This window comes from Canis lupus, chromosome 32 (assembly GCF_048164855.1).
Source record: "Canis lupus baileyi chromosome 32, mCanLup2.hap1, whole genome shotgun sequence".
NCBI classification, from domain to species: domain Eukaryota; kingdom Metazoa; phylum Chordata; class Mammalia; order Carnivora; family Canidae; genus Canis; species Canis lupus.
The window spans coordinates 18,858,687-18,886,082 of NC_132869.1; the positions used below are offsets into that span (position 1 = coordinate 18,858,687).

The following is a 27,396-nucleotide window of genomic DNA, read 5'->3' on the forward strand; positions in this document are numbered from 1 at the left end:
TTAGTATATAGAAATGCCACTGATTTCTGTGCATTGATTTTGTATCCTGCCACATTGCTGAATTGCTGTATAAGTTCTAGGAGTCTTGGGTTTTCTATATATAGTATCATGTCATCTGTGAAGAGGGAGAGTTTGACTTCTTTGCCAATTTGAATGCCTTTTATTTCTTTTTGTTGTCTGATTGCTGAGGCTAGGACTTCTAGTACTATGTTGAATAACAGTGGTGATAGTGGACATCCCTCTCATGGTCCTGATCTTAGGGGAAAGGGTCTCAGTTTTCCCCACTGAGAATGGTATTTTCTGTGGGTTTTTCATAGATGACTTTTAAGATACTGAGGAATGTTTCCTCTATTCTTGGACTCTGAAGAGTTTTGATCAGGAATAGATGCTATATTTTGTCAAATGCTTTCTCTGCATCTATTGAGAGGATCATAAGGTTCTTATTTTTTCTATTATTGATGTGATCTATCATGTTGATTGTTTTATGAATGTTGAACTACCTTTGCATCCTGGGGATAAATCCCACTTGATCATGGTGAATAATCCCCTTAATGTACTATTGGATCTTGTTGACTAGTATCTTGGTGACAATTTTGCATCCATATTCATCAGGGATATTGGTCTATAATTTTCCTTTTTCGTGGGGGTTTTTGGTTTTGGAATCAAGGTAATGCTGGCCTCATAAAATGAGTTTGGAAATATTCCCTCCCTTTCTATCCTTTGAAGCAGCTTTAGTAGAATAGGTATTATTTCTTTTCTAAATGTTTCTTAGAATTCCCCTGGGAAGCCATCTGGCCTTGGACTTTTGTGTCTTGGGAGGTTTTTGATGACTGCTTCAATTTCCTTGTTGGTTATTGGCCTGTTCAGGTTTTCTATTTCTTCCTGTTCCAGTTTTGGTAATCTGTGGGTTTCCAGAAATGCATCCATTTCTTCTAAATTGCCTAATTTGTTGGTATATATCTGCTTATAATATGTTTTTAGAATCACTTGTATTTCCTTGGTATTGGTGGTGATCTCTTTCGTTTGTGATTTTATTAATTTGAATCTTTTTTTTTCTTAATAAGGCTGGCTAGGGGTTTATCTATCTTATTAATACTTTCAAAGGATCAGCTCCTGATTTTGTTGATCTGTTCTACAGTTCTTCTGGTCTCTATTTCACTGAGTTCTGCTCGAATCTTTATTATCTGTCTTATTCTGCTTGGTGTAGGCTTTACTTGCTGTTCTTTTTCCAATTGCTTTAGGTGCGAGGTTAATTTGTGTATTTGAGTTTTTTTCCAGTTTTTTGAGGGAGGCCTGTATTGCGATGTATTTCTTTTAGGACTGCTATTGCTATATCCCAAAGATTTTGCGTGGTTGTATTTTCATTTTCATTAGTTTCCATGAATCTTTTTAATTCTTCTCTAATCTCCTGGTTGACCCATTCATCTTTTAATAGGATGCTCTTTAACCTCCATGTGTTTGAGTTTCTTCCAAATTTGTTCTTGTGATTGAGTTCTAGTTTCAAAGCATTTGTGGTCCGAAAAGATGCAAGGGACAATCCCAATCTTTTGGTATCTGTTGAGACCTGATTTGTAACCCAGTATGTGGTCTATTCTGGAGAAAGTTCCATGTGCACTTGAGAAGAATGTGTATTCAGTTGCAATAGGATCGAATGTTCTGAATATATCTGTGAAATCTATTTGGTCCAGTATATCATTCAAGGCCCTTTTTTCTTTGGTGATGTTGTACTTAGAAGATTTCTCTTTTGCTGAGAGTGCCATGTTGAAATCTCCTACTATTAGTGTATTTATTATCTGTGTATCTCTTTATTTTGGTTATTAATTGATATGCTTGGCTGCTCCCACGTTAGGAGCATAAATATTCATAATTTTTAGGTCTTCTTGTTGGATAGACCCTTTAAGTATGATATAGTGTCCCTCTTCATTTCTTATTGCAGTCTTTGGTATAAACTCTAATTTATCTGATATGAGGATTGCTCCCCAGATATCTTTTGAGGACCATTTGAATGCATATGGCTTTTCTATCCCTTCATTTTCAGGCTGGAGGTGTCTTTAGGTCTAAAATGAGCCTCTTATAGACAGCATATAGGTGGGTCTTGCTTTTTTATCCAGTCTGATACCCTGGGTCTTTTGATGGGATCATTTAGCCCATTCACGTTCAGAGTTACTATTGAAAGATATGAATTTAGTGTCATCATATTACCTACACAATCCCTGTTTTTGTGGGTTGTTTCCTTGGGCTCCCTCTATCTTTTACAGAGTCCCCCTTAATATTTATTGCAGAGCTGGTTTGGTGGTCACATATTCTTTTCGTTTCCGTCTATCCTGGAAGCTCTTTATTTCTCCTTCTATTCTGAATGAGAGCCTTGCTGGATAGAGTATTCTTGGCTGCATGTTCTTCTCATTTAGGTCCCTGAATATATCCTGCCAGCCCTTTCTGGCCTGCCAGGTCTCTGTAGAGAGGTCTGCTGTTTTTTTTTTTTAATTTTTATTTATTTATGATAGTCACACACAGAGAGAGAGAGAGGCAGAGACACAGGCAGAGGGAGAAGCAGGCTCCATGCACCGGGAGCCCAACGTGGGATTCGATCCCGGGTCTCCAGGATCGCGCCCTGGGCCAAAGGCAGGCGCTAAACCGCTGCGCCACCAGGGATCCCGAGAGATCTGCTGTTAATCTAATATTTCTCCCCATATAAGTTAAGAATCTCTTCTCTCAAACTGCTTTAAGATTTTTCTCATTATCTTTGGAATTTGCAAGTTTCACTATTAAATGTCGAGGTGTTGAATGGTTTTTATGGATTGGGGGGGGGGTTGGTCTTCTGTATCTCTTGGATCTGAATGCCTGTTTCCTTCCCCAGATTAGGGAAATTCTCAGCTATGATTTGCTCAAATATACTTTGTGGTCCTCTCTCTCTCTCTCTCTCTCTCAGTCTTTTGGAATCCCAATTAGACGTATATTCTTCCTTTTCAAGCTATCATTTTTCCCCCTAAGCCTTTCCTCATGGTCTTTTGATTGTTTTTCTCTTTTCCCCCCACGTTTCTTCCTTTTTATCAACTTGTCTTCTATGTCGCTCACTCTTTCTTCTACCTCATTAACCCTAGCAGTTAGAGCATCCAGTTTGGAACGCATCTCATTTAATTTATTTTTAGTTTTGGTCTGATTAGATCTCAATTCTGTAGTAACAGAGTCTCTAGAGTCCTTTATGCTTTTTTCCAGAGCCACCAGTAGCTTTATAATTGTGCTTCTTCTGAATTGAATTTCTGACATTGTATTTAAATCCACATTCAGTAACTCTGTGGCAGAGAGTATTGCTTCCAATTCTTTCTCTTGTGGTGAATTCTTCTTTCTAGTCATTTTGTCTAGTGCAGAGCGGCTTGTCAGAAGCAAATTTTTTTCTGTCTGTAGCATTTCAGCTGTTCTCTCTTCACCTCTCAGGTCCAATTCATAGGTGTTCAGGATGTTTTGAAAGTTATCTAGGTAAGTTTGTGGGACCAGATAAGTTGAGGACCCCCACTCTTCCACTATCTTGCCTCCTCCTTTACAGAGTTTTTTTTTTTTTTTAAAGCTTGAGGAAGATGGTTCCTCATATTGTTTACAGGCAGGAATGGTATAGGAGAGCACAAGAATGAACACCTTTAGTCTATTAGTGCCACTGGGAGGCCTTAATTCTATCAAGGGTTATTGATGAAGTAAAAAAGACCAGAGACCAGGGAATCCCTGGGTGGCTCAGTGGTTTAGCGCCTGCCTTCAGTCCAAGGTGTGATCTGGAGTCTCCGGTTCAAGTCCCACATCAGGCTCCCTGCATGGGGCCTGCTTCTGCCTCTGCCTGTATCTCTCTCTCTCTCTCTCTCTCTCTCTCTCTGTCTCTCATGAATAAATAAATAAAATCTTAAAAAAAAAAGACCAGAGACCACCTCCCTAGGAATAGCAGTAACATTTAGTCTTTTATTTTTTATTTTTTTAAAAAGATTTTATTTATTTATTCATGAGAGACAGAGAGAGAGAGAGGCAGAGACACAGGCAGTGGGAGAGGCAGGTTTTATGCAGGGAGCCTGATGTGGGACTCGATCACAGGACCCCACAATCCCAGGATCATGCCCTGAGCCAAAGGCAGACGCTCAGCCACTGAGCCACCCAGGTGCCCCACATTTAGTCTTTTAGTGAGAAACTATAAAATGTTCTAAGAACAAGGAGTATAAAATTCTACTCAATAACAACAAATAGCAAGTTATATGCTTCATTTCTGTATATTAGTCCAAGAGGGGAAAGGGTCAGAGAGGATACAAATCAAAAGGAAAAAGTCAGACAAGGAGAAAGGAGAAAAGAATCTGATAAAGGGAGAGAGACTGATGTGTATATAGAGCCAGTTTATGGAAAAGCACATAAACACAAACAAACTCATGCCTGTGTGCATTCACTTGCCACCCTGGTCCCTGGGGAGTCTCATAAACACACGTGTAATCACCGGCTTCTGTGAAATGGCAGCCTCCTCATCTGTCTCTGCAGGACTTACCAGTTTTGTGGTAAGCACCTTGAGAATAGAAACATCTCATTAGATGATTGTGAAAGTGTGCCCTTTTCTCTTCCCTAATATCACACTGTGTTTTGGAAAGTCCAGGTGTAGTGTGGGTCTACTGTCTTAGTACTTGCCATGAGGAAACTAAGAGTGGGGAGGCCTTTTAGCATGTCTCAGAGCTTCCTCCTACTTTCCTCTCTTGTGCAGTGCCCAGGCCACCTTCCTGGTCTGCACTAGTGCGTCCCTCTCAAAAGCAAACTCTGCACAACAGCCTACTCAAGGTAACTGGGTTTCCTTGTATGGTGGATGACATAGCTTCTCACTTGCTTAATCTATCGTTGTAATTTGGCAAACTCCTACTTTTTTATCATAATGACAAATAAATGAGTAATACAAGTAAATAGGAGTAAGTTTTTATTCCTTTATTCAACAAGTACTCAATCGAAGGGCAACTATTCAAGCACCATCGTAGGGACTGTGCATAGCAGTCAGGAAGGCCAGCATAATCCTTGTCTCATTTATTCAGCCTTATGGGAAGTCAACAATAAAATAAATGCTAAAGTGTTCTTTTTTTTTTTTTTTTTGCTAAAGTGTTTTGATGAAAATATACTACTTATTTCTCAGATAAACAATGAGTTTCCCTTTGCCTCTCCTCATCCTTTTTGCTCTCTTACATTTTCCCCATGTAGTTCAATTAGTAGAAGAAAATAAAGACAAGAGCCCATTCCCTTTGATGTTATAATATTAGAGCAGGCCAGCTCTAGGCGAGGATGATCCTTTCCAGTCCTTCATTCAGCTCTGCATTGACCAAGACTCCTTCCCAACTCCCTAGGCTCCTTTTCAAATGACTTTAAATTGTCTTCTTGTCCTTTCACTTTTTCCAAGAACAAAGTTTTAGTGAAATTCTGAGAAGTTAATGGGAAAGTAGTTTCCTCAAGAAAGAGAGGAAAGCATAAATAAAGTGTGGCTCATCCAGGAGGCAGCTTCAGTTCTTTTGCCGATGGGATGGAAGCAAAAAGTTGACATTTATTGAGAATTGAGAATTATTGGGGATTTATTGTTACATTCAAGACTCTCTATTAGGCTCTAGTGTCTGGAGAGAAAAAACTTCACTGCTAATAGAGTCACAGTATTTCAGTGCCGCTTGGGCAGGTGCCATAGTTTGGTTACCTAGCATTCAGGCCCCTGTCCTAGGGAAACCTGCTGTATGTGTATTGATGAGAGGGTGGGTCTTGCTTCCTATGGTGGGAACTGAGGGGTCGGATTTGTTTCTCCCACGTCACTTGTCACTGGGTATGAGCAAGGACCTTAGACTTCTCCAGGTGTCCTGGCATGTACTTATGTCTGTGCTGAAGACAGCACAGCCTCTGCCTTCCTGAAGCAATGTGTGATAACTACACTTAGAAGGGGACACAGTAATTAGGGAGCATGGGTTCTGTCTTGACATCTGAATGGCCCTGGACTTAGCCAAACTGTGGAAGGAGCCTCAGTGTCCATGGAAAGATGAATGGATAAAGAAGATGTGGTTTATGTATACAATGGAATATTCCTCAGCCATTAGAAATGACAAATACCCACCATTTGCTTCAAAGTGGATGGAACTGGAGGGTATTATGCTGAGTGAAGTAAGTCAATCGGAGAAGTACAAACATTGTATGTTCTCATTCATTTGGGGAATATAAATAATAGTGAAAGGGAATAGAAGGGAAGGGAGAAGAAATGTGTGGGAAATATCAGAAAGGGAGACAGAACATAAAGACTCCTAACTCTGGGAAACGAACTAGGGGTGGTGGAAGGGGAGGAGAGCGGGGGGTGGGGGTGAATGAGTGACGGGCACTGAGGGGGGCACTTGACGGGATGAGCACTGGGTGTTATTCTGTATGTTGGTAAATTGAACACCAATAAAAAATAAATTTATTATAAAAAAATAAAAAATAAACTAAAGCTTGTCACAACACACTGAAAAAAAAAAAAGAATGGCCCTGGACTTAACACGGGCCTCATGTGTTCCAGAGTATAAAATGCAGGTTAGGGTGACAACAGCAGAGGGAGGCAAAGGTAGGTTTCAGGATCAGAGGAGTAAAGTTTATTATGACACAGACAATGCTGGCTCTTGCTGCTCTTGAAAATCTGAGCAAGGGAATTTATAAACATGTGGGGTGCCCTTACTCTCCACAGACAAGATGGCATTATGCTGTGGATTTGAAAATATTCACAAATGACGTGTGGAATGTAGTTTTCCATGGATTAATGTGGTTTGTGTTGAAAGTGCATATATATAAAAATATATACATATTTTTTTTATATGTGGTTTTGCTTTTAAGAGCAGGTAAAGACTTTTTCCTCTTAAATGTAAAAATGCTAATTTAATTTAGTTTTGCAGCATGGGAATGGGATGCTAATGTGACTGAAAAGAGCAGTTCATTTTTTGTGGGTTTGACCATTTCAGAAACTTCACATTTCTGAAAAATATTATTAATAGGAAAATAAATTTGAAACCACAGTCCAGCTTCAATGAGGAATATATAGTGTTTTTCCGTTCTACTACTTAAATAGTCCAAAGATTCTATGCCTCAGAGCAGAGACTTATTATAACTTTGCTGCATAGGAAAATAGAGGACTCCAGAGTAGATTTCTGAAGTTTTCCCCATCCACCTCTGGATCGCTGTTCTTGGAAAACAGCTTTTGGGTTAGCCCAGGGGAGCTTTTTGTTTTGAAGAGAAATGTCTAGTAGCATGCAGCTACATGGTGGTGCAAAGACAGCTAAAGACACGACTGCTTTTAGCCCCTCACCCAAATACTGGGTAAGTATTTTGGAGTATGAGAGTCTCAGAAAGATTAATTATATACATACATGAGAAAGATTTCCAGTTCTCCCGGACAAGCATATTTATTTATTCTGTTTTGATTAATTGTCCTGGGATGAAGTTTTTACCCAAGCCTGATTCCCCAAATATTTATCACTTTTGAGCTTGTTAGCTGACGACCAGGGCTTTGCATTCTTACATATCCACACAACCTTTATGCAGCTTGGTAACATGAGGCTACATGAAGAAACTCTGTGTTTTGAGAATGAGGGAGACGATGGTCTAGCCATACTCTGAACTCCTCAGACTGACTCCTAGGACACATGGGGAAATCACCCTTAGAAGGAATAATCAGTGAAGGAGACTTGAAATCCAATCATGAGAGGGAAGCGGGGTGGTTGATCTGGAGAGGAGAAAACTTCACTGCTAATGGAGTCACAGTATTTTACTGCCGCTTGGGCAGGTGCCATAGTTTTGGTTACCTAGCATCCAGGCCCCTGTCCTAGGGAAACCTGCTGTGTGTGTGTTGATGAGACAGTGGGAACTGAGGGGTCGGATTTGCTTCTCCCATGTCACTCATCACCTGGGTGTGAGCAAGGGCCTTTAGGCTCCTCCTGGTATGCTTATGCCTGGGGCTTTGAATCAAATAGGCGCAGGGTCTATTGATAAGGTATCTCAAGTCCAGTGTCATATCTAGATGTGTGAAGTGACTGTGACAGTGTTATTCACTGCCTACTTCCCTTGGCTTCTGACTCAAATGAGCCTGGTTTTCTTGCATTCTAATAGAGAATAGGAATGCATAATTCTAATAGAATTTGTGAGTCTCTAAGATCTTTTATTTAAGTTTTTAAAATATTTTTAAAGATTTTATTTATTTATGCATGAGAGACGCAGAGAGAAAGAGAGAGGCAGAGACACAGGCAGAGGGAGAAGCAGGCTCCATGCAGGGAGCCCGACGTGGGACTCGATCCCAGGTCTCCAGGATCAGGCCCTGGGCTGAAGGCAGGTGCCAAACCGCTGAGCCAGGCATCCCTCTAAGATCTTTTAAATAAACTCCATTTTTTTTTTTTTTATTAAGTTAGTCCATGTTAGTTTCTGTTATTCAGAAACAAGGATCCTGACTGATATAATTGCTAACAGCCTGTAATGGTTTCTTATTTCTAGCTGGAATTTTTAACCTGGATCCAAGGATAGCTTTACAGAATCTTGTGTGTATGGTGTACTATATATGTAGAATTTTGGATATTTGTGCATTCAGATGGGTGGAGGGTCTATAGCTTTTATTCAATTCTCAAAAGTTTCTGTAACTCTAAATAGGCCAAGAACCACTTATCTGCAGGATACAATTTAAATACCTTAGGAAAATTTACAAAACCTTGATGATCTGGCCTCTGTCTGCTGCTTCAGTTTTCTCTTTCATTGTGTTTCCTGTCGGTTCTGCTCTTTGTCTTCATTCCATGCAAGTCACAGCTAAGTACTGTGGATTCTCTAAAAGCACCTCATGTTTTTTATTCTCCATGTCTTTGCTCATGATGTTCTTTCTGCTGTAGGTTCCCAGTCCTTTTTTTTTGTTGTTCTTTACCCCACCTTTTAGTTGGTTTTCTGTATACCTATTTATCAGGTTTCACCTCTTCTGTGAAGGTCATAATCTCTGTGCTCCATCTTCTTGGCTCACCTGATTCCAGCTTTGCCATCAGCCCATGTCACATTAGCATCTTGTGTGAGTGTGTCTTGGGGCATTCTCCAAAGTCACTGAAGGTAGCTGCACTGCCCAGGTACATCTCTGTGGAGAAGTTAACCCCTTTGGGGGCCACAGTGGGCATGTCTGTGGATAAATGCCTCAGGCTTCCCATCTGCTGTTTGGCCTATTCTGAGGCACTTTCTACATGGCTCTTTAGAGAGGCCCCTGAGCAACTGGTACCCCAGTTGTCCATAGTGGTGACCTGTTCAGCACCTTTTATGGGCCTTTCTTTTTTCCTGTCTCCCTTTCCTTCCTCCTCTGCTCCTTCTTCCTAGATTGCTGTTACCTGCTCCCAAGTCTTTGTCTCAGCCCCTGCTTTCAGGTTAACCCAGATCAGGACAACCTCTTGACTTCATGCCTTTACGTGAGCTCTGAGGAGCTGCCTCAGCATCTGTTGTTGATAAATCTTGAGTGATTTCTCTAGAGTAAACTATTATTTCTTTTTTATTTTTCATTGTGATAAGAACAGTTAACATGAGATCTATCCTCTTAACAAATTTTAAGTGTTATATTATTGTTGACTATACATACATTGTTGTACATCTTACTTGTTATTCCTCTTATTTAACGGAAACTTTATGCCTGTTGATTAGTAATTCCCCATTTCCCCTTGGGCCCTGGCAATTACTATTCCAGCCTTTGATTTTGTGAATTTAATGACTTTAACTACTTCCTATAAGTGGAATCATATAGTACTTGTCTTTCTTTTGTTGGCTTGTTTCATTTAGCATAATATCCTCAAGGTCCATTCATGTTATTTATATTGCAGAATTTCCTTCATTTTTAAGGCCGAATAATATTCTTTTATGTGTATATACTACATTTTTAAAACCCATTCATCCCCTGGTGGACACTTAGTTTGCTTCCACATCTTAGCTATTGTGAATAGGGCTGCAATGAACATAGGAGTACTAGTATCTCTTTGAGATCCTGATTTCAGTTTTTTTTTTTTTTTATGTATACCCAGAAGTGGGATTGCTGGATCATACGGTAGCTCTATTTTTAATTTTTTGAGGAACCTATGTACTGTTTTCCATGGTGGCTGCACATTTTGCATTCCCACCAACAGTGTGTAAGGGTTCCAGTTTCTCCACATCGTCACCAACACTTTTCTTCTGTTAAACTATTACCTCTTGAGGGTAAAGAGCTCATCTTATTCATTAGTGTTCCCTCAGTATTAAAAGAAAACTGTATCCTCATCAATGTGTGAAAAAAACATAAGACATGAGAGCTTTCTTCAGATCTCTCAAGGACTGTCTTGTGTTTACAGATCTCTGGAGAGCAGAACTAAGACCAATCAGTAGAAGTACAAGAAGACAGAGTTTAGTTCAATATGGAGCTATCAATACATCTAAGGTGGTGGGGGGTGGTATTTTTTAGTAACAGTGGCTTATTATGGCATGATGACCCACATGGTTTACCCCCTCTTCCCTCTCTAGCCAGGAATTCCTGTAATGGAGAGTTTTATGGAAAAAAGTCTCGTGTGCAGATGCCTACAGGGAACAGGGAGGCATGTAGACTTGTGAGATGGGCTGAGTGTCAGACAAGTGGGAGTGGAAGGAACTATGTGGAAATAAAGTATGTACATTCTTTCTAAAAGGGCTAGCTGTTCCTCAGCTCCAGTCAGCGACCTTTGTGCAAGAATATAGGTTCAGTGCTGCCAGACTTCAATTTTTCAAGGGAAAGCAGAAATCCAGATTCTTATATAAAAATTCTCAGTTTAGGGGTGCCTGGGTGGCTCAGATGGTTGAGCATCTGCCTTTGGCTCCAGGTACTGGGATCAAGCCCCACATCGGGCTTCCAGCTCAGCGGAGAGTCTACTTTTCCCTCTCCCTCTGCCTTTCCCACTGTTTGTGTTCTCTCTCTCTTTTTCCAATGAATAAATAAAAAATCTTTTAAAAAAATTCCCAGTTTAGAACACAATACATGGGCCAAGAAGGCATCACTGTAGCAGGGCGTGGACCATGGGTTGTTAGTTTGCAACCTTTGTGTAGCATGTCTAGTAAAGGATGTTAAAACTTCAAGTGTGAGGACAGCCTCCTCGAGAGACTGCCCTAGGGTCTGGTCAGTTTGCCCTCTTCAGGTCTATAAGCACACTATTCCTGTTCCCAGCTCAGGTCTTTGGCCATCCTCTTTGCAGCAAGGAAGCTCTGTGGCTTGGGCTCTTCTTTGGTACTTCCCACTACTGTTCCACCACCAAACCCTGTCATCTTAATGCATCTTCAGCGTTTCTAGCACTTGGATATCTGCTGCACAGTGGTCTCATAGTTTTAAATCTGTTTAGCTGAGTTGTTAAGTTCCTCAAATCCAGGGCTTCTAATTCCCATGTCTTTCTTATCATTTGGAGCATGGTGTGGGGCACATAGCAGGTGCTCAATAAGAACTATTGGTTGACTGATGCTAGATGGCCATCTTACTCAGGGCTTTTGTCATCACTTTTAGAAGATGAGGTAATAAAAAGGCTCTTAAGTAAAAAATAAAATGCAATTAAGTCAGTGGAACTCCTTCAGCGATTGAATAGGCATGTCCTCCCCATCTCCTGTTGACCTCCTGCTGTTAGAGATCTTATGAGGAAAATGGTGCCTAGCGTGTTACTTTGTCACAGGCTCTTTCTCATTCTTTCTCACTAAAGATGCAGCAAAAGAAGAAATTATCTGTTCCCCCTTTTAGATCCATTGATTAGAGATGGGTTCTGATGATAAGCTATGCAGTCATCCTTTTAAGGTAAAAGTGAGCAGGCACCATAATGTTACAAAGATTGTCTAAAAGAAAAAAAATTATTTTAACTGGTTATGATGATCTATTTCTCTTCCTTCCCTTTCATATGAAACACATTTTGTTTGTTTCAGAAATCTCCTTTCTTCTACATCTGTGAAGCAAAACACAATATAAATAATTCTGTCATCTGTGATAATTCGTATTAGGGACACTTCGGACACTGGCACTTATTAATTGTCTTTTAGCCTCTTTTAGTCAACTTTTCCCACTTTTTTGGTGAAGGTACAAGTAAGCATAAATTGCCAAAATAGTAGGTCTTCTCTATTGCGTTGGTCCCATAATTGTTTATTTTGCCAAGTTTCAGTGTGGTTTTGCTACAAAGACAAGGAAATGACCATTCCTTCAGTGAACATTTGCTGAGCCCCTACAATGTGCCAGACCCTATTTCAGCTGCTGAAGATACAGAAGTGAAATTCTGTAGACAAGAAAGGCCCTTGCTTTCCTGAGGCTGACCTTCTAGTGGTGAGAAACAACCACAAAACGATGGACAAATATATATATAGGACATTTGAGATGGTAGTTAGGTGTTGGGAAAATAAAATAGGATCGAGAGAATATGTATGTGAGGGAGTTAGTCTAGATTGGAACTGAGGGAAGGTCTCCTTGAAGCTGTGCCAGCTGAGACTTGAATGGCAAGTGGGGGCCAGCCATGTCAAGATCAGGGGGAGGAGCATTCCAGGCCAACAAAATAGCTCCTGCACTGGTCAGGAGCCCGAGTGGTGAGTGTCCTGAAGACACAGCCAGGAGGTCAGAGGGAACAGGCAGCTTAAAGCTAATAGCTAATTAAATTATTATATAAATGAACTTATTCAGCAACTTTTGTAGTTTAAATGTTTATGGTCACGATCATTTACATCTTAGAATCTGTGTCATGACTTCAGGATTAGACTCAGTCATTATCCAAGACTCTCACTGGAGAAAGTCAGTGTTTCAAAGTCTGTGTGGTATATCCTGCTTTGAAGCCTCAAATTTCCCATGATAGGATAGGACACTAGTAGTATTTTAGGGAAAGGGTATCTGGTGTAATATTCTTAAATTTGTCTCGGAAGTAATCATGCATGTGGTGAACATAGTAAGAAACAACTTCCTTCATCTTTTAATATCATAATTGCTCTCAAGGATTTTAAGAGCTTATAGACAATTGGAGCATCTGGTTTTAAAGTTAACTGGACAAAGAAGAAAGCTATTATGGACAAAGTTTCATATTTTCTTGGATTTTTTTTTTTTTTTTTTGGTATCTGTACAAGAGACCCAATGAATTCCCAGCATAAAACAAGCCAGAAACCCGGACCCAGAGAGCATTTGTGATGTTCAGCCAACATAGAACTGCTTCTCCTCCCAAAGGGTGGTCTCCAAATCTGTTGTAGCCTTTGGCAAAATTTTTATATCACAATTGAAAGCAGATGCCCTTTCTGCCTTCTCCCTTATTGTCCAACTTACTACCGTTCGGGGGGTGTGGGCCATGGCAGTCTGGCACACACCTTCACAATGCCCTGCAAGAGACCTCAGTAGACATTCAGAAGTCTTGTGTGAAACACTCTGCAATGGAGAATAGATAGAAGAAATGCCAGGTTTGTGAAGTTCTGGTCATCTGGTCAGTGCTTTCTGAATGTTTCTTGTCACAAATGAAAACACCAGTCCTAAGGTTTAGTATAAAACACCTTCCTGGGGAAGCCTAGGTGGCTTGGTTGGTTAAGTGTCTGCCTTTGGCTCAGGTCATGACCCTGGGGTCCTGAGATGGAGCCCCTTGTCCCGCTCCCTTCTCAGCCAGGAGTCTGCTTCTCCCTGCCCCTCCCCTGCCTCTGCTCTCTTTCTCTCTCTCTCAAATAAATAAAATCTTAAAAAAAATAAAACACCTTTCTGGACAGTTTCTATTTTAGTATATTTAATCCTAGTAGAAAAATATTTCATCTTAAAGGATCATGTAATCCTAAAGAAAAACTAAAACATACTGTCCCTAATGGAGGATGTTGAGTTTTATTCCAGGATATGACCCTCAAATGTGTCTGTATTTTATAGACATGACATTGGGAATCCAGAGTTTCAAAAATCACTGTAAGTTCTTGATTAAAAGAGACTTATTAGATATGACAGTGAAATATAACGTGTGGGCTTTGTTTGGATTCTGGTGTAAATCAACTGAAATTTAAATGACAACTGGGAATGTTTAATATGAGCTGAATATGAGATGATACTAAACACCACTGATAATTTTGTTATATGTGACAATGATATGGATGTTATGTAAGGAAATTTCCTTATTTTAATGTACAATCAAATACATAGAGATGAAATGTCACATCTATAATTTATTTTAGAACACTTCAGCAAAATACCAACTGAAACAAATATGGCAAAATGTTAGTAATTGCTCAGTCTAGGTGATGGGCTTATAGAGTTTACTATATAATATTTCCTCTACTGTCCTGTATATTTGAAAATTTTTTATAATTTAAAGTTTGAAAGATCTCTGCACATTAGTACACAGACAGTACAGTGATTTGTCAGCTAAGCAGCACTGTTTTATGATTGTGGTAGGTGCTGCTTTTTGTGCCTTCTGTGCTGCAGCTGTAAATAGCAGTGCACCTGGAAGCTAGATGATTTCTTCATATGTGGGACATTAGTAAAAATGAATCCGTATTCTCCTCTTAACCACCACCCTCCCCTTCCCCCCTATGCTCTGATTTTAAACTTGGCCTATGATTCTAAGAGGTGAAGTAGTTTGGAGGTAAAACTGAAACATGCAGAATCCTAAAGCTAGTATTTTAAACATTTTGCTTTGACCTAAAAAAAACAAAAAAACAAAAAAAAACAGTCTTAAACTACAGTTACTAAAGTCATTTTTCTTCCTTTCAGAATGTATAATCCATAACCTGGATTACATTACCATATATAAAATTATTGGCACTGTCTCAAGCACATGCTTGTCAATCAATGGCCTGCCTTTTTCCTTTTCTGTTCAGAGAGTTTGAGGAGCTGTTATTAAATCTACCTGTGCTGTTTTTTTTCAGAAAGCATGTTTTGGTGGCGCTATATTCTAGTACTGGGTATTGGTAAGACTTTCTTACTTTCGGATATTTTGATATTCAGACCCTAAAAGAAATTATGTTCCCATTTTGGCTGAATGTATTGCCAGAAATAACAAATTCAGTGGGGTTTTTTTTAATAATAAATTTATTTTTTATTGGTGTTCAATTTGCCAACATACAGAATAACACCTAGTGCTCATCCCGTCAAGTGCCCCCCTGTGCCCGCCACCCAGTCAACCCCACCCGCCCCCCTCCTCCCCTTCCACCACCCCTAGCTCGTTTCCGAGAGTTAGGAGTCTCTCATGTTCTGTCTCCCTTTCTGATATTTCCTACCCATTTCTTCTCCCTTCCCCTCTATTCCCTTTCTTCAGTGGGTTTGTTATTGCGGCGTGGGCCGACTCAACATGACCTGACTACTGGTGGAGCAAAACATGTTGTGTTTTTATTCCTACCTACATTTAACTTGTAAGTTCTCTTTTTCCATGTTTTTCATCCATACTTAGTGTCAGTTATAGAGTCAGTAGCAAAGGGTATCTTGCTGTCCCATTTCCTCAGCCTCAAAACTGTAGGAAGCTGTGAGCTGTGAGTATTGGCACCTCATTTATTATTATTATCATTATTAGTATTATTGAGCGACAATGGATATATGGAGGTAACTTGATTTTGAACTAGGATTAAAAATGAAGTCCTAATCATATACCATCATCAACAGTGCCTCCTGTCCTAAGAGGCACTACTGAAAGTGCTCTGGGGTGAAAGGCTATAGTGTGGAATGCATGGAACTAGAAGACCTGCTTTCTGTCTTAGGCAGTTGGTGAACTTTGTGGACATAGACTGTTACCACGGAAAGTGTTTGGTGAGCATCAGTGAGTGCCATGGACGGCAAGAGTGGTATAGAGTCCCCAGATTGTTTCCAGCTGGCGCCATCATGGCTTCTCAGGGCATAGAAACAGAGAGAAAGGGCAGGAAACTATTTCTGTATGGCTGCTGAGAATCCTGAGAAGTGAGGACTGTTTGGGTAACTCTAAGTAGAGGAGTTTGGCTGGAGGGAAGACTTCCTGGTGGGACTGATTATGCTAAGAGCAGGAATCTGGATTATGGGAAACACTGGCAAGGCAGTAAAAGTTTGGGGCAGTAACATGAGTAAGGCTGTGTGGTAGGGGCTCAGTCTGGCAGTGTTGTCCTCAAAGTGGGTAGGAGGAGAGATTAAGATAGGGATATTGATTTGGAAACCACTGTAAAATAGTTCAAGTGGGAAAAGTAATAAAAGTGTAAATTTGGGTAATGACAGTAGCAATATAAGAGGGGGATGATTACAAGACATGTTGCAAAAGAACTGACTAGATTTGATGACTGAATTTAGGTCCTCTTTGAAAGAGAACAAGAAAATTCATATGAATTTGCATCATCCTATTGATGTAAGAAGTTAACTGTGTTTAATATGCCACATATGACTGAATTGAGAATGTTTGAAAGAAAACTTTTAATTTTTTATTAATTTATAGAAAGTTAGTCCCACTCTTGTAATTACTAAACTTTGCACAAATCCTAAGAATGGCTGTTCATAGGATGCCTGGCAGGCTCAATGGCTGAGCGTCTGCCTTTGGCTCAGGATGTGATCCCTGGGTCCTGGGATCAAATCCCACAATAAGCTGTTTCTCCCTCTGCCTATGTCTCTGCCTCTTTCTGTATGTCTCTCGTGAATAAATAAAATCTTAAAAAAAAAAAGGAGGGAGCTGGGGAAGAAATCTGGGGAATAAATCTGACCTACTACTCTCTTCCCCCCATTTCTCAGTGGTTTGTCTTTCCCTAGTCTAGATGGCAGGGAAATCCATGAGGGTAATCATACAGGTCAGCCTCCTGAGGCAGAAAGCAGGTTAGAGAAGAGCTGAGAGTAGAATTGGGGGTGCAGACAGAAGGTAACAGTCACAATTAGCATCCTCTTTACAATATATAACAACATGGGGTGGGGAGAGGAATGCTTGGAAGGAGATCTTCATAGAATCACAAAATGTTAGGCCTGGAAGTAATTCTCAACCTTGTTTTAGAGATGGGGAAATGGAACTCTATAGAGGTAGCAGCTGGATACAGCTTAATTTTCACAGAGCTGAGATGAAATGACAGACTTTTAGATTCACAGCCCTGACTCTTTCTAGTAGGCTAAATGGCTCCCATATAATCACAAATTCCCCAGGCCCACAGCACCAGCTCAGCCACTTCAGCAAGGTTGAAAATGGTAAGGAGGTCCCAGTTGTTATTCAAGGGAATGTGTAAGCATTATAGATAAAGCCATTGCAATAGGACATGTTTCTATAACTGAAGTTAGAGTCATTGTGGATAATCTAGAAAGTATAAAAATTCTTCATTTCTTTCCATGAAAGAAAAACCTATTTAAAGTTTAAGGTATTGATAATGGAGATAGAAATGGAAGTCCTTGATGACTAGTTCTCTTTGCATTGGGTTGTCCATTGAATATTTCTCACCTTGTTCCCTGTTCCCTTTCTTCCTAAGTGCTCACCTTCAAACTCTACCAGCGGGCAAAGCATGTGTACAGCGAGGCTGCACGGGTGCTCCAGTTTAAGAAGATATGTGAAGAAGCCCCTGACAACATGGTTCAGCTGCTGGGGGAGTTAATGAACCAGAGCCATGCCAGCTGCCGGGACATGTACGAGTGCAGCTGCCCTGAGGTGGATCAGCTAGTGGACATCTGTCGGTGAGGCCAAGAGAGCAGCAGGGTGGAGGTGCGAGGGGGGGGATGACACTGCCAAAGAAATTGTTTAAATGAATGAAAAAAAAGGGCATTATTTTCATAACCTTCTAAGTGAAAGGAGAGCCTTCTCCACTTCCTCTCTGAGGTGTCATATACAGAGCTGAACTTGTTCTCTCCTAAATATCTGAGGCAGAAAGATCGGAGACCTGATTCCACCACTTTATGAGGCTCCTGGTTTGAAATCAGTTCTCCCATCTTTCCATCTTAGGATGATTTGGTATTTCAAGGAGCTTTTCTTAGACATGGACCCTGCTGTTACTTTCTCATCATATTTTAATCAGTGCTATCTACAGCAATGGTGGCCCTGCCAGCATCTTCTATATGGTGTCCAAAGTTTAGTAGAATTATTCAAAAGAAAGGAGAAAACAGACATGGGGGCCTTAAACCTGATGAGAGTGTATTCAGGGACAGGGGAGGTTACTGAAGGAATTACTCAGAAAGCCAGCATTTCCTGCCTTCCAGATTTAGATTAGGCAATTTGGAGAATTAAGGATTTGACGAAAGCCTGGTTTATAAATGGTTGATTGAGACAGAAATGTAAAGAGGAAAACTCTTTCACAAAGCCTGAGAACAGCTTCCTTATAATTGTTAGAGAATGAGGATAAAGAAAGGAGTAAATGGTTACTTTACCAGACGGGATTTCATTGACCTTGGGAGAACTGAAAGGGAAATTGGGAGAACACTCAAATGGCATTTACAGTGACATTATTTCCACTGTAAGAAGATAGTACAGAGCTGCCTGCAATTAGTCATGAAAATATAATTAACCACTTGGCGCCTATGGCTTGCCTCACTCATTGCCACACTCCCAGCCTGAAAAGTTTAAATCAGCTAGCTCCAGTGATCACAAATGGCATGTATAACCCAACTTGTAGAGAGACTTGAACATAGCATTGATGAGGATCATTCTGCTGACGTCAGAGTTTGCTCACTAATTGCCAAAAAGCCTTCCAGAGCTTGTTCTGTTACAAATGCTCTTTTCTGAAAGTATCAAGGGCCCAGTAAATGGAAGGAACAAATATTGTTCAGTTCTGGAAATTAGAGGAAGTGGAATGATTTGTGCAGAGATCAGGAAGGTAGTAGGATAGTTTGAACCCCACCTGAAAGGCAGTGAAGGGGCATTTGTCAGCTTTCTGGAATTCCCTTAAAGAACTTTCTCTTCCTGGGATGGCCAATTAGCTCTTGCTCTTTTGAAGCCTACATTCTCCTGGGGAAAGAAGGAGGTGACAATTAAAAATAAATTGAGTGGTAGTGATAAGTGCTATGAAAAAGAAAATAGAAGGGATAGAAAGCACCAAGGTTAGGGGGATAATCTTTCTAGGAACTCTGAGGAGATGATGTTTGAGCAGAGACCTGAAGGAAGTGAAGAAATGAGAACAGCAAGTGCATAGGCCCCAAGGTGGGGATGTGGTTGCCATGTATGAGGAGGTTGGAGGGCAGTAAAGGAGAGAGTAGCAGGTGATGAAGTAAGAGAGGTAGTGGGGACGCATACCACATGGGCCTTGTAGGCCATTGGCAGGACTCTGGCTTTGGGTGGAGAAAGGTGGCAGTGCAAGTGCTAAAGGATCTGATGATCCAGATGCGCCTTGAAGGAAGATTCATAACGTTGCTCTGTAGGTGAAAGACAGGAATCAAACGACTCTTGGGTTTTTGGCCTGAGAAACGTTCCTCATTTCTGTAAAAGCCACATTTTGGGATGCCAGATTTCACATTGTGTGGTCAGAATGATCTCACAGTACCATAAGGCAGGAGGGTAGGCAGGGGCCTTTGATATCTGAGACGGCACTAAGAGGTTAAGTGATTTGAACAAGTTAGCGTAATGAGTCTGTGCAAAGCCTAGCTCCTGATCCAGTGTTTTTGCCACACCTCTTTCTCTCCCTTTGAGTTTACTCAGATATGAAATGTGGGTCTTTTTTTTTTTTTTAATCTATTTTCCTCTGTTGGCTTTAAAGCTTTAATAATGGAGGCTTTGGTTGTCATAGTGTGTGGTGTTGGAACATTGAACAAAACCTTGCTGAGGCGGGGAGGCAGTGTGTGGAGTGGGACAACTGAGTTGAAGTTAGGAAGGTTGAGTTTCTAGCTCTGCCACTTTTCCTTCTGAGCTCTGTGATTTTGGACTGTTGTCTTATGATCTCCGGTGTCTTTTTCTGTTCTAGCAGTCCATAGGTATATATACATATTTTAAAGATTTTATTTATTTATTTGAGAGAGAGAGAGTGTGCACATGCAAGCAGGGGGAGGAAGCAGTAGAGGGAGAGGGAAAAGCAGGCTCCCCACTGAGCAGGGAGTCTGATGTGGGGCTCCATCCCAGGACCCTGGGATCATGACTTGAGCGAAAGGAGGTGCTTACCTGACTGAGCCACTCAGGGGCCCCAGGTCGATATATTTTTTAAAATATGGTTCCAGGGGCACCTGGGTGGCTCAGTGGTTGAGCATCTGCCTTCAGCTCAGATCATGATCTTGGGGTCCTAGGATCAAATTCAGCATCAGGCTCTCTTCATGGGGAACCTGCTTCTCCCTCTGCCTATGTCTCTACGTCTCTCTGTGTCTTTCATGAATAAATAAATAAAATCTTTTTAAAAAATGGGTTCCAGTGTAAGATTTAGGGCTGTGTCCTAAAGGGGAAGAGCACCTTTTATTTATTATTTCATTTATTTGTTTTTGGAAGCTCCTTTCTTAATAACTTTGAATTTAACACTTAAACATTTTATTTCTTAAACTATTTCTGCCTAGCCCATTTTCATCTGCTGTATTGTTTTTCTGAGGAAAATTCAGTTCTGTCTAATATAAGGAGTGCACTCCCTTTTTATACAGTTGTTTTTATTTGGAAAGTCAATTGCTAAGCATCAAAATTAGTTTCTACTTAAGCATATAGGGACCAAGTTTCCAATATAGAAACATTACCTTTTGGCATGTTGTAAATATTGGCCAGAATAGTTGTCTGGTCCTTGAACTTTTTATATAATTAATTTTTTCTTTGCTGCCACTATAACCAGCAGATAGTCTTCAGATGCTCCCACTGGTTGCCAGTTACAAAGGTCCTAAGTGGCAGAGCAACCTCAGAGGATAGCCCACAGGAACTAAAGTAGATGCAGTCATTGATGCCATTCCTTCCATGAGCCAGCAAATACTTTTCAATAGGGTGTTTGTCTCGTATGTGACAATGATGTCTGAACTCCACTTTCAAGAGCTCTCATGCTTTTTTGTGTTGTGGATGTAAGCGGGAAGAGAGAAGAATGCAGAATGAAAAAGATAGTGGTGATATAGGGTGCTTAAAATTGGGAGACAAATATGGGTAATAGAGAGCTGTAGATGGTAAAAGTGTAGAAAGGTTCAAATGAAAAATGAGACACTCTTAAGCCTTGGTTGCTCCTGAAGCTTCATGACCATTGCACTAGGCCAGGCAGAGGAGGCACTGGCTGTGCTGCAAAGGATCCTGGAGAGGCCTGGGGCACTGGTACATAAACTCAACTTTGGGGAGAGTATTATTTTGTTTAAGAATCATGATCATCTCCACGCTTCCCTGTCCCCTTTAAAAATGTTAACGACTAGGGGATCCCTGGGTGGCGCAGTGGTTTGGCACCTGCCTTTGGCCCAGGGCGCGATCCTGGAGACCCGGGATCGAATCCCACGTCGGGCTCCCGGTGCATGGAGCCTGCTTCTCCCTCTGCCTATGTCTCTGTCTCTCTCTCTCTCTCTGTATGACTATCATAAATAAATTTAAAAAAAATTAGAAGTGTTGAATCACTATATAAAAAAAATGTTAACGACTAAAATAATAAATAAATAATTAAAATAAAATAAAAATGTTAACACCAGTGGAGCAGATGTAACTATGACTGGGAAGCCTGAGAAGATTCATTGCCTTTAGTAGAAAGAAGAGGGCAGAGGGAAGCTGAAATGGGTGCAAAGAGGAACAAGGCCAAAGACAATCTTTACTCCCTGGTCCACTTTAAAATTTCTTTGCTTTTCCTGAAGGCCTGCTTGGAAACTATTTGCGTGAAAAGGCAACTAACTGATTGAGTTAATGAAGGATTTCAATGTCCACATACCTAGGGCATTACGTACGAGCTAAAATCTTTTTTTAAGTTTAATTTTTAAAAAGGTTTTATTTAAATTCCGGTTAGTCAACATACTGTGTAATATTAGTTTCAGGTATACAATATAGTGATTCAATACTTCCATTCAACAGACAGTGCTCATCACAAGTGCACTCCTTAATCCCCATCACCTATTCCACCTTCCCTCCACCCCATAACCATCAGATTGTTTTCTATAGTTAAGTCTGTTTCTTGGGTTGCCTCTCTCTCTCTCTCTCTTCCCCTCTCCCCACTTTGCTCATTTAAATTACACATTTGAGTGAAATCATGTGGTATCTGACTTATTTCACTTAGAATGATACTCTCTAGCTCCAACCATGTGCTTACAAATGGCAGGGTTTCATTCCTTTTTATGGCTGAGTAATAGTCCAGTGTGTGTGTGTGTGTGTGTGTGTGTGTGTACACATACATACATACCACATCTTCTTTACCCATTCATCAATTGATGGACATTTGGGCCACTTCCATATCTTAGCTATTGTAGATAATGCTGCTATAAACACAGGGGTGCATGAATCCCTTTGAATTAGTGTTTTTGTATTCTTTGGGTGAATACCTAATAATGTGATTGTTGGATTGTAGTTCTATTTTTAACCTTTATTTTATTTTTATTTAAATTCAATCTGCCAACATATAGTATAACACCCAGTGCTCATCACATCAAGTGCCCTCCTTAAGGCCTGTCACCCAGTTACCCCATCCTCCCGTCGACCTCCCCTTCAGTAGCCCTCAGTTTGTTTCCCAGTGTTAAGAGTCTCTCATGGTTTGTCTTCCTCTGATTTTTCCTTATTCAGTTTCCCTTCCTTCCTTTATGGTCCCTCGTACTATTTCTTATATTCAGCATATGATATTTGACTTTCTCTAAGTCAATTACTTATTTCACTCGGCATAATACCCTCCAGGTTCCATCCACCTTGATGCAAATGGATATTTACATATCCTTTCTGATGGCTAATATTCCACTGTATATATGTACACCACATATTTTTAACCTTTAGAAAGGTTAAATGCACCAGCTTGCATTCCCAGCAACAGTGCAAAGGGTTCCTCTTTCTCCACATCCTCACCAACACATGCCATACAAGCTGAAATCTTAAGGTGATCTAAGCTAGACTATATTCAAAAGACATCTCTAGGTAGCCAGCCTCTAGGGACAATGTGTAAGAAGCTACTATATGACCCAAGTAGGGAGAAGAGGGAATGAAAAGAGGGATTTTTTTTTCAGTTGAGCCTTTTCCTGTTCTTTAAGAGAAAATCAGTTTAGCATCCAAAGAAAGGACCACGGAGGGAGAAGGAAACTACATTTATGCATTTAGACTGTTTATTATTTTTATTAAATTAACATCAGAAAACCTCAATTATGTGAAACAAAGAATAATAATGAAAGAAAAAGATGAAGCTTGTCCAATTATAAAATAACTCTACTAAATGAACAAAATATAAATTTTAAGAAACAGCTAAATTGTAAAGTAGGATTCATTGAGAAACTAGAAGAATTTTGAAACCAGGTCAGTTATATGGGAGACAGCTCATTTGTTACTGGTTTTCTTGGTTATACTTAAGAAAGAATAGTTAATGCCTTTTCTTTCTGTTTTGACACTTGCTGAAATTAGAGACCTCATTGCTGCATCAATGTCCAAGCTATTAAGGAAGATGAATGACAAATGTTAATAGGCTAACAAAGATTAGAAAAGTTAATTTGCTATCCTCCTCAGAAGTCTTTTCAAACTTTATTCCACAGCTAAGCTGCTCAGCCTCTTGTACCCATTCTCCTGACCAGTCAGGGAAGAATGAAGTGTAAACCCATATTTGTATGTTCCTTTCCCCATGATCTTGAGGCTAATCTTCACACTCTGACAAATAAAGGGAGAGGCCCATTTCATCTGCGCTTAGGGGCGCACTTCTATTAGGCTCTCACTTCTCTCTTCCACTTACTGTCCTCTCCAATGCCCCCTCCCCCTGCTACACATATATGCCATTTGTAGGAACAACTGGTCTTTCATAGCCTTTAGTGGCTTACATTTCTCGAATAGACTTGTAGTTGTATTTTCTTATACTTTCTCATTTGAACAGTATTTGAAGTCTGTGGTTTTTTGAATCTAAAGTAATCTAAAGTAATCTGTAAGTGTTTCTAACTTGGCTATAAAAGTCATAGAAATTGTTCTGGAAGGTCTATTTTCCTGAGAGATTCTAGCCAGAGGATTCTAGGCTGTAGAGCAGAAGCTAGAAGTCTTTCCAGATTACATTACTGGCAAGCTTATATTTATATATATATAATATACATAAGTGAGCTGTCTCACAAGTAACTGAAAATTGTTTTATGTGCCTCGGGAAATTCTATTTTAAAATTTGGCTATTTCATAAAAACCGTATTTTGTTCATTCAAAAGAGATATTTTAGGGGGAGGAGCAAGATGGCGGAAGAGTAGGGTCCCCAAATCACCTGTCTCCACCAAACTACCTAGAAAACCTTCAAATTATCCTGAAAATCTATGAATTCGGCCTGAGATTTAAAGAGAGACCAGCTGGAATGCTACAGTGAGAAGAATTCACGCTTCTATCAAGGTAGGAAGACGGGGAAAAAGAAATAAAGGAACAAAGGCCTCCAAGGGGGAGGGGCCCCGCGAGGAGCCGGGCTGAGGCCGGGGCGAGTGTCCCCAGGACAGGAGAGCCCCGTCCCGGAGACGCAGGAGCTGCACCGACCTTCCCGGGCGGAAAGGGGCTCGCGGGGAGTTGGAGCAGGACCCGGGAGGGCGGGGATGCCCTCGGGATCCCGGGGACAGTAACAGCAACTGCGCGCCCAGGAGAGTGCGCCGAGCTCCCTAAGGGCTGCAGCGCGCACGGCGGGACCCGGAGCAGCTCAGGGGGCTCGGGCGGCGGCTCCGCGGAGGGGGCTGCGCGGCCCCGGGAGCAGCTCGGAGGGGCTCGGGCAGAGGAAGAGGCTCCGTGCGGAGGGGGCTGCGCGGTTCCAGGAGCAGCTCGGAGGGGCTCGGGCGGCGGCTCCGCGGAGGGGGCTGCGCGGCCCGGGAGCGCGAATCCACCAGCGCAGGCGCCGGGACACAGCCCAGGATCCCGCCTCCCCCGGGACAGGCAGAGGCCGGGAGGGCCCAGGACAGCGAGGACGCTCCTGCCCCAGCTGAGCAGATCAGCGGCCCCGCCCCGGAGCCTCCAGGCCCTGCAGACGGAGAGCTCCGGAGTTCCTGCGGGGGCTGAATCCAGGTTTCCAGAGCTGCCCCGCCACTGGGGCTGTTCCTTCTGCGGCCTCACGGGGTAAACAACCCCCACTGAGCCCTGCACCAGGAGGGGGCACAGCAGCTCCCCCAACTGCTAACACCTGAAAATCAGCACAACAGGCCCCTCCCCCAGAACACCAGCTAGACGGACAACTTCCAGGAGAAGCCAAGGGACTTAAAGTACACAGAATCAGAAAATACTCCCCCGTGGTTCTTTTTTTGTTTGTTTGTTTTTGTTTTTGTTTTATTTTGCTTTTTGATTTGTATCCTTCCCCCACCCCCTTTTTTTCTCCTTTCTTTTTCTTTCTCTTTTTCTTCCCCTTTTTTTTTTTGTTTTTTTTTCTTTTTCTTCCCTTTTTTTTCTCTTTCTCTTTTCTTTCCTTCTTTCTCTCCTCTCTTTTTCTCTTTTTCCCAATACAACTTGCTTTTGGCCACTCTGCACTGAGCAAAATGACTAGAAGGAAAACCTCACCTCAAAAGAAAGAATCAGAAACAGTCCTCTCTCCCACAGAGTTACAAAATCTGGATTACAATTCAATGTCAGAAAGCCAATTCAGAAGCACTATTATACAGCTACTGGTGGCTCTAGAAAAAAGTATAAAGGACTCAAGAGACTTCATGACTGCAGAATTTAGAGCTAATCAGGCAGAAATTAAAAATCAATTGAATGAGATGCAATCCAAACTAGAAGTCCTAACGACGAGGGTTAACGAGGTGGAAGAACGAGTGAGTGACCTAGAAGACAAGTTGATAGCAAAGAGGGAAACTGAGGAAAAAAGAGACAAACAATTAAAAGACCATGAAGATAGATTAAGGGAAATAAACGACAGCCTGAGGAAGAAAAACCTACGTTTAATTGGGGTTCCCGAGGGCGCCGAAAGGGACAGAGGGCCAGAATATGTATTTGAACAAATTCTAGCTGAAAACTTTCCTAATCTGGGAAGGGAAACAGGCATTCAGATCCAGGAAATAGAGAGATCCCCCCCTAAAATCAATAAAAACCGTTCAACACCTCGACATTTAATTGTGAAGCTTGCAAATTCCAAAGATAAAGAGAAGATCCTTAAAGCAGCAAGAGACAAGAAATCCCTGACCTTTATGGGGAGGAGTATTAGGGTAACAGCAGACCTCTCCACAGAGACCTGGCAGGCCAGAAAGGGCTGGCAGGATATATTCAGGGTCCTAAATGAGAAGAACATGCAACCAAGAATACTTTATCCAGCAAGGCTCTCATTCAAAATGGAAGGAGAGATAAAGAGCTTCCAAGACAGGCAGCAACTAAAAGAATATGTGACCTCCAAACCAGCTCTGCAAGAAATTTTAAGGGGGCCTCTTAAAATTCCCCTTTAAGGAGAAGTTCAGTGGAACAGTCCACAAATACAAAGACTGAATAGATATCATGATGACACTAAACTCATATCTCTCAATAGTAACTCTGAATGTGAACGGGCTAAATGACCCCATCAAAAGGCGCAGGGTTTCAGACTGGATAAAAAAGCAGGACCCATCTATTTGCTGTCTACGAGAGACTCATTTTAGACAGAAGGACACCTACAGCCTGAAAATAAAAGGTTGGAGAACCATTTACCATTCGAATGGTCCTCAAAAGAAAGCAGGGGTAGCCATCCTTATATCAGATAAACTAAAATTTACCCCAAAGACTGTAGTGAGAGATGAAGAGGGACACTATATCATACTTAAAGGATCTATTCAACAAGAGGACTTAACAATCCTCAATATATATGCTCCGAATGTGGGAGCTGCCAAATATATAAATCAATTATTAACCAAAGTGAAGAAATACTTAGATAATAATACACTTATACTTGGTGACTTCAATCTAGCTCTTTCTATACTCGATAGGTCTTCTAAGCAAAACATCTCCAAAGAAACGAAAGCTTTAAATGATACACTGGACCAGATGGATTTCACAGATATCTACAGAACTTTACATCCAAATTCAACTGAATACACATTCTTCTCAAGCGCACATGGAACTTTCTCCAGAATAGACCACATATTGGGTCACAAATCGGGTCTGAACCGATACCAAAAGATTGGGATTGTCCCCTGCATATTCTCGGACCATAATGCCTTGAAATTAGAACTAAATCACAACAAGAAGTTTGGAAGGACCTCAAACACATGGAGGTTAAGGACCATCCTGCTAAAAGATAAAAGGGTCAACCAAGAAATTAAGGAAGAATTAAAAAGATTCATGGAAACTAATGAGAATGAAGATACAACCGTTCAAAATCTTTGGGATGCAGCAAAAGCAGTCCTAAGGGGGAAATACATCGCAATACAAGCATCCATTCAAAAACTGGAAAGAACTCAAATACAAAAGCTAACCTTACACATAAAGGAGCTAGAGAAAAAACAGCAAATAGATCCTACACCCAAGAGAAGAAGGGAGTTAATAA

The 27,396-nt window shown here is 41.1% G+C and overlaps 1 protein-coding gene and 1 long non-coding RNA gene across 6 annotated transcripts in view; one reads left to right on the forward strand and one right to left on the reverse strand.

Annotated features, from left to right (window-relative positions):
• GALK2 (galactokinase 2) overlaps positions 1 to 27,396 on the forward strand; it is a 136,946-nt gene that overhangs the window by 102,249 nt on the left and 7,301 nt on the right. For 4 of the 5 annotated variants that reach the window (XM_072808455.1, XM_072808456.1, XM_072808458.1 and 1 more), the window contains one exon: positions 17,383 to 17,584. In XM_072808455.1, coding sequence (XP_072664556.1) covers positions 17,383 to 17,584 — 202 coding nt within the window. Of the gene's footprint in view, positions 1 to 17,382; positions 17,613 to 27,396 lie in introns of all 5 variants that reach the window. The other variant, XM_072808457.1, reaches the window with a different exon arrangement.
• LOC140622744 (uncharacterized) lies at positions 4,003 to 19,804 on the reverse strand. Its single transcript, XR_012022433.1, has 3 exons — positions 19,134 to 19,804; positions 18,742 to 18,848; positions 4,003 to 4,531 (listed from the first exon to the last, which is right to left on the reverse strand). It is a non-coding gene; the product is annotated as an uncharacterized lncRNA (long non-coding RNA).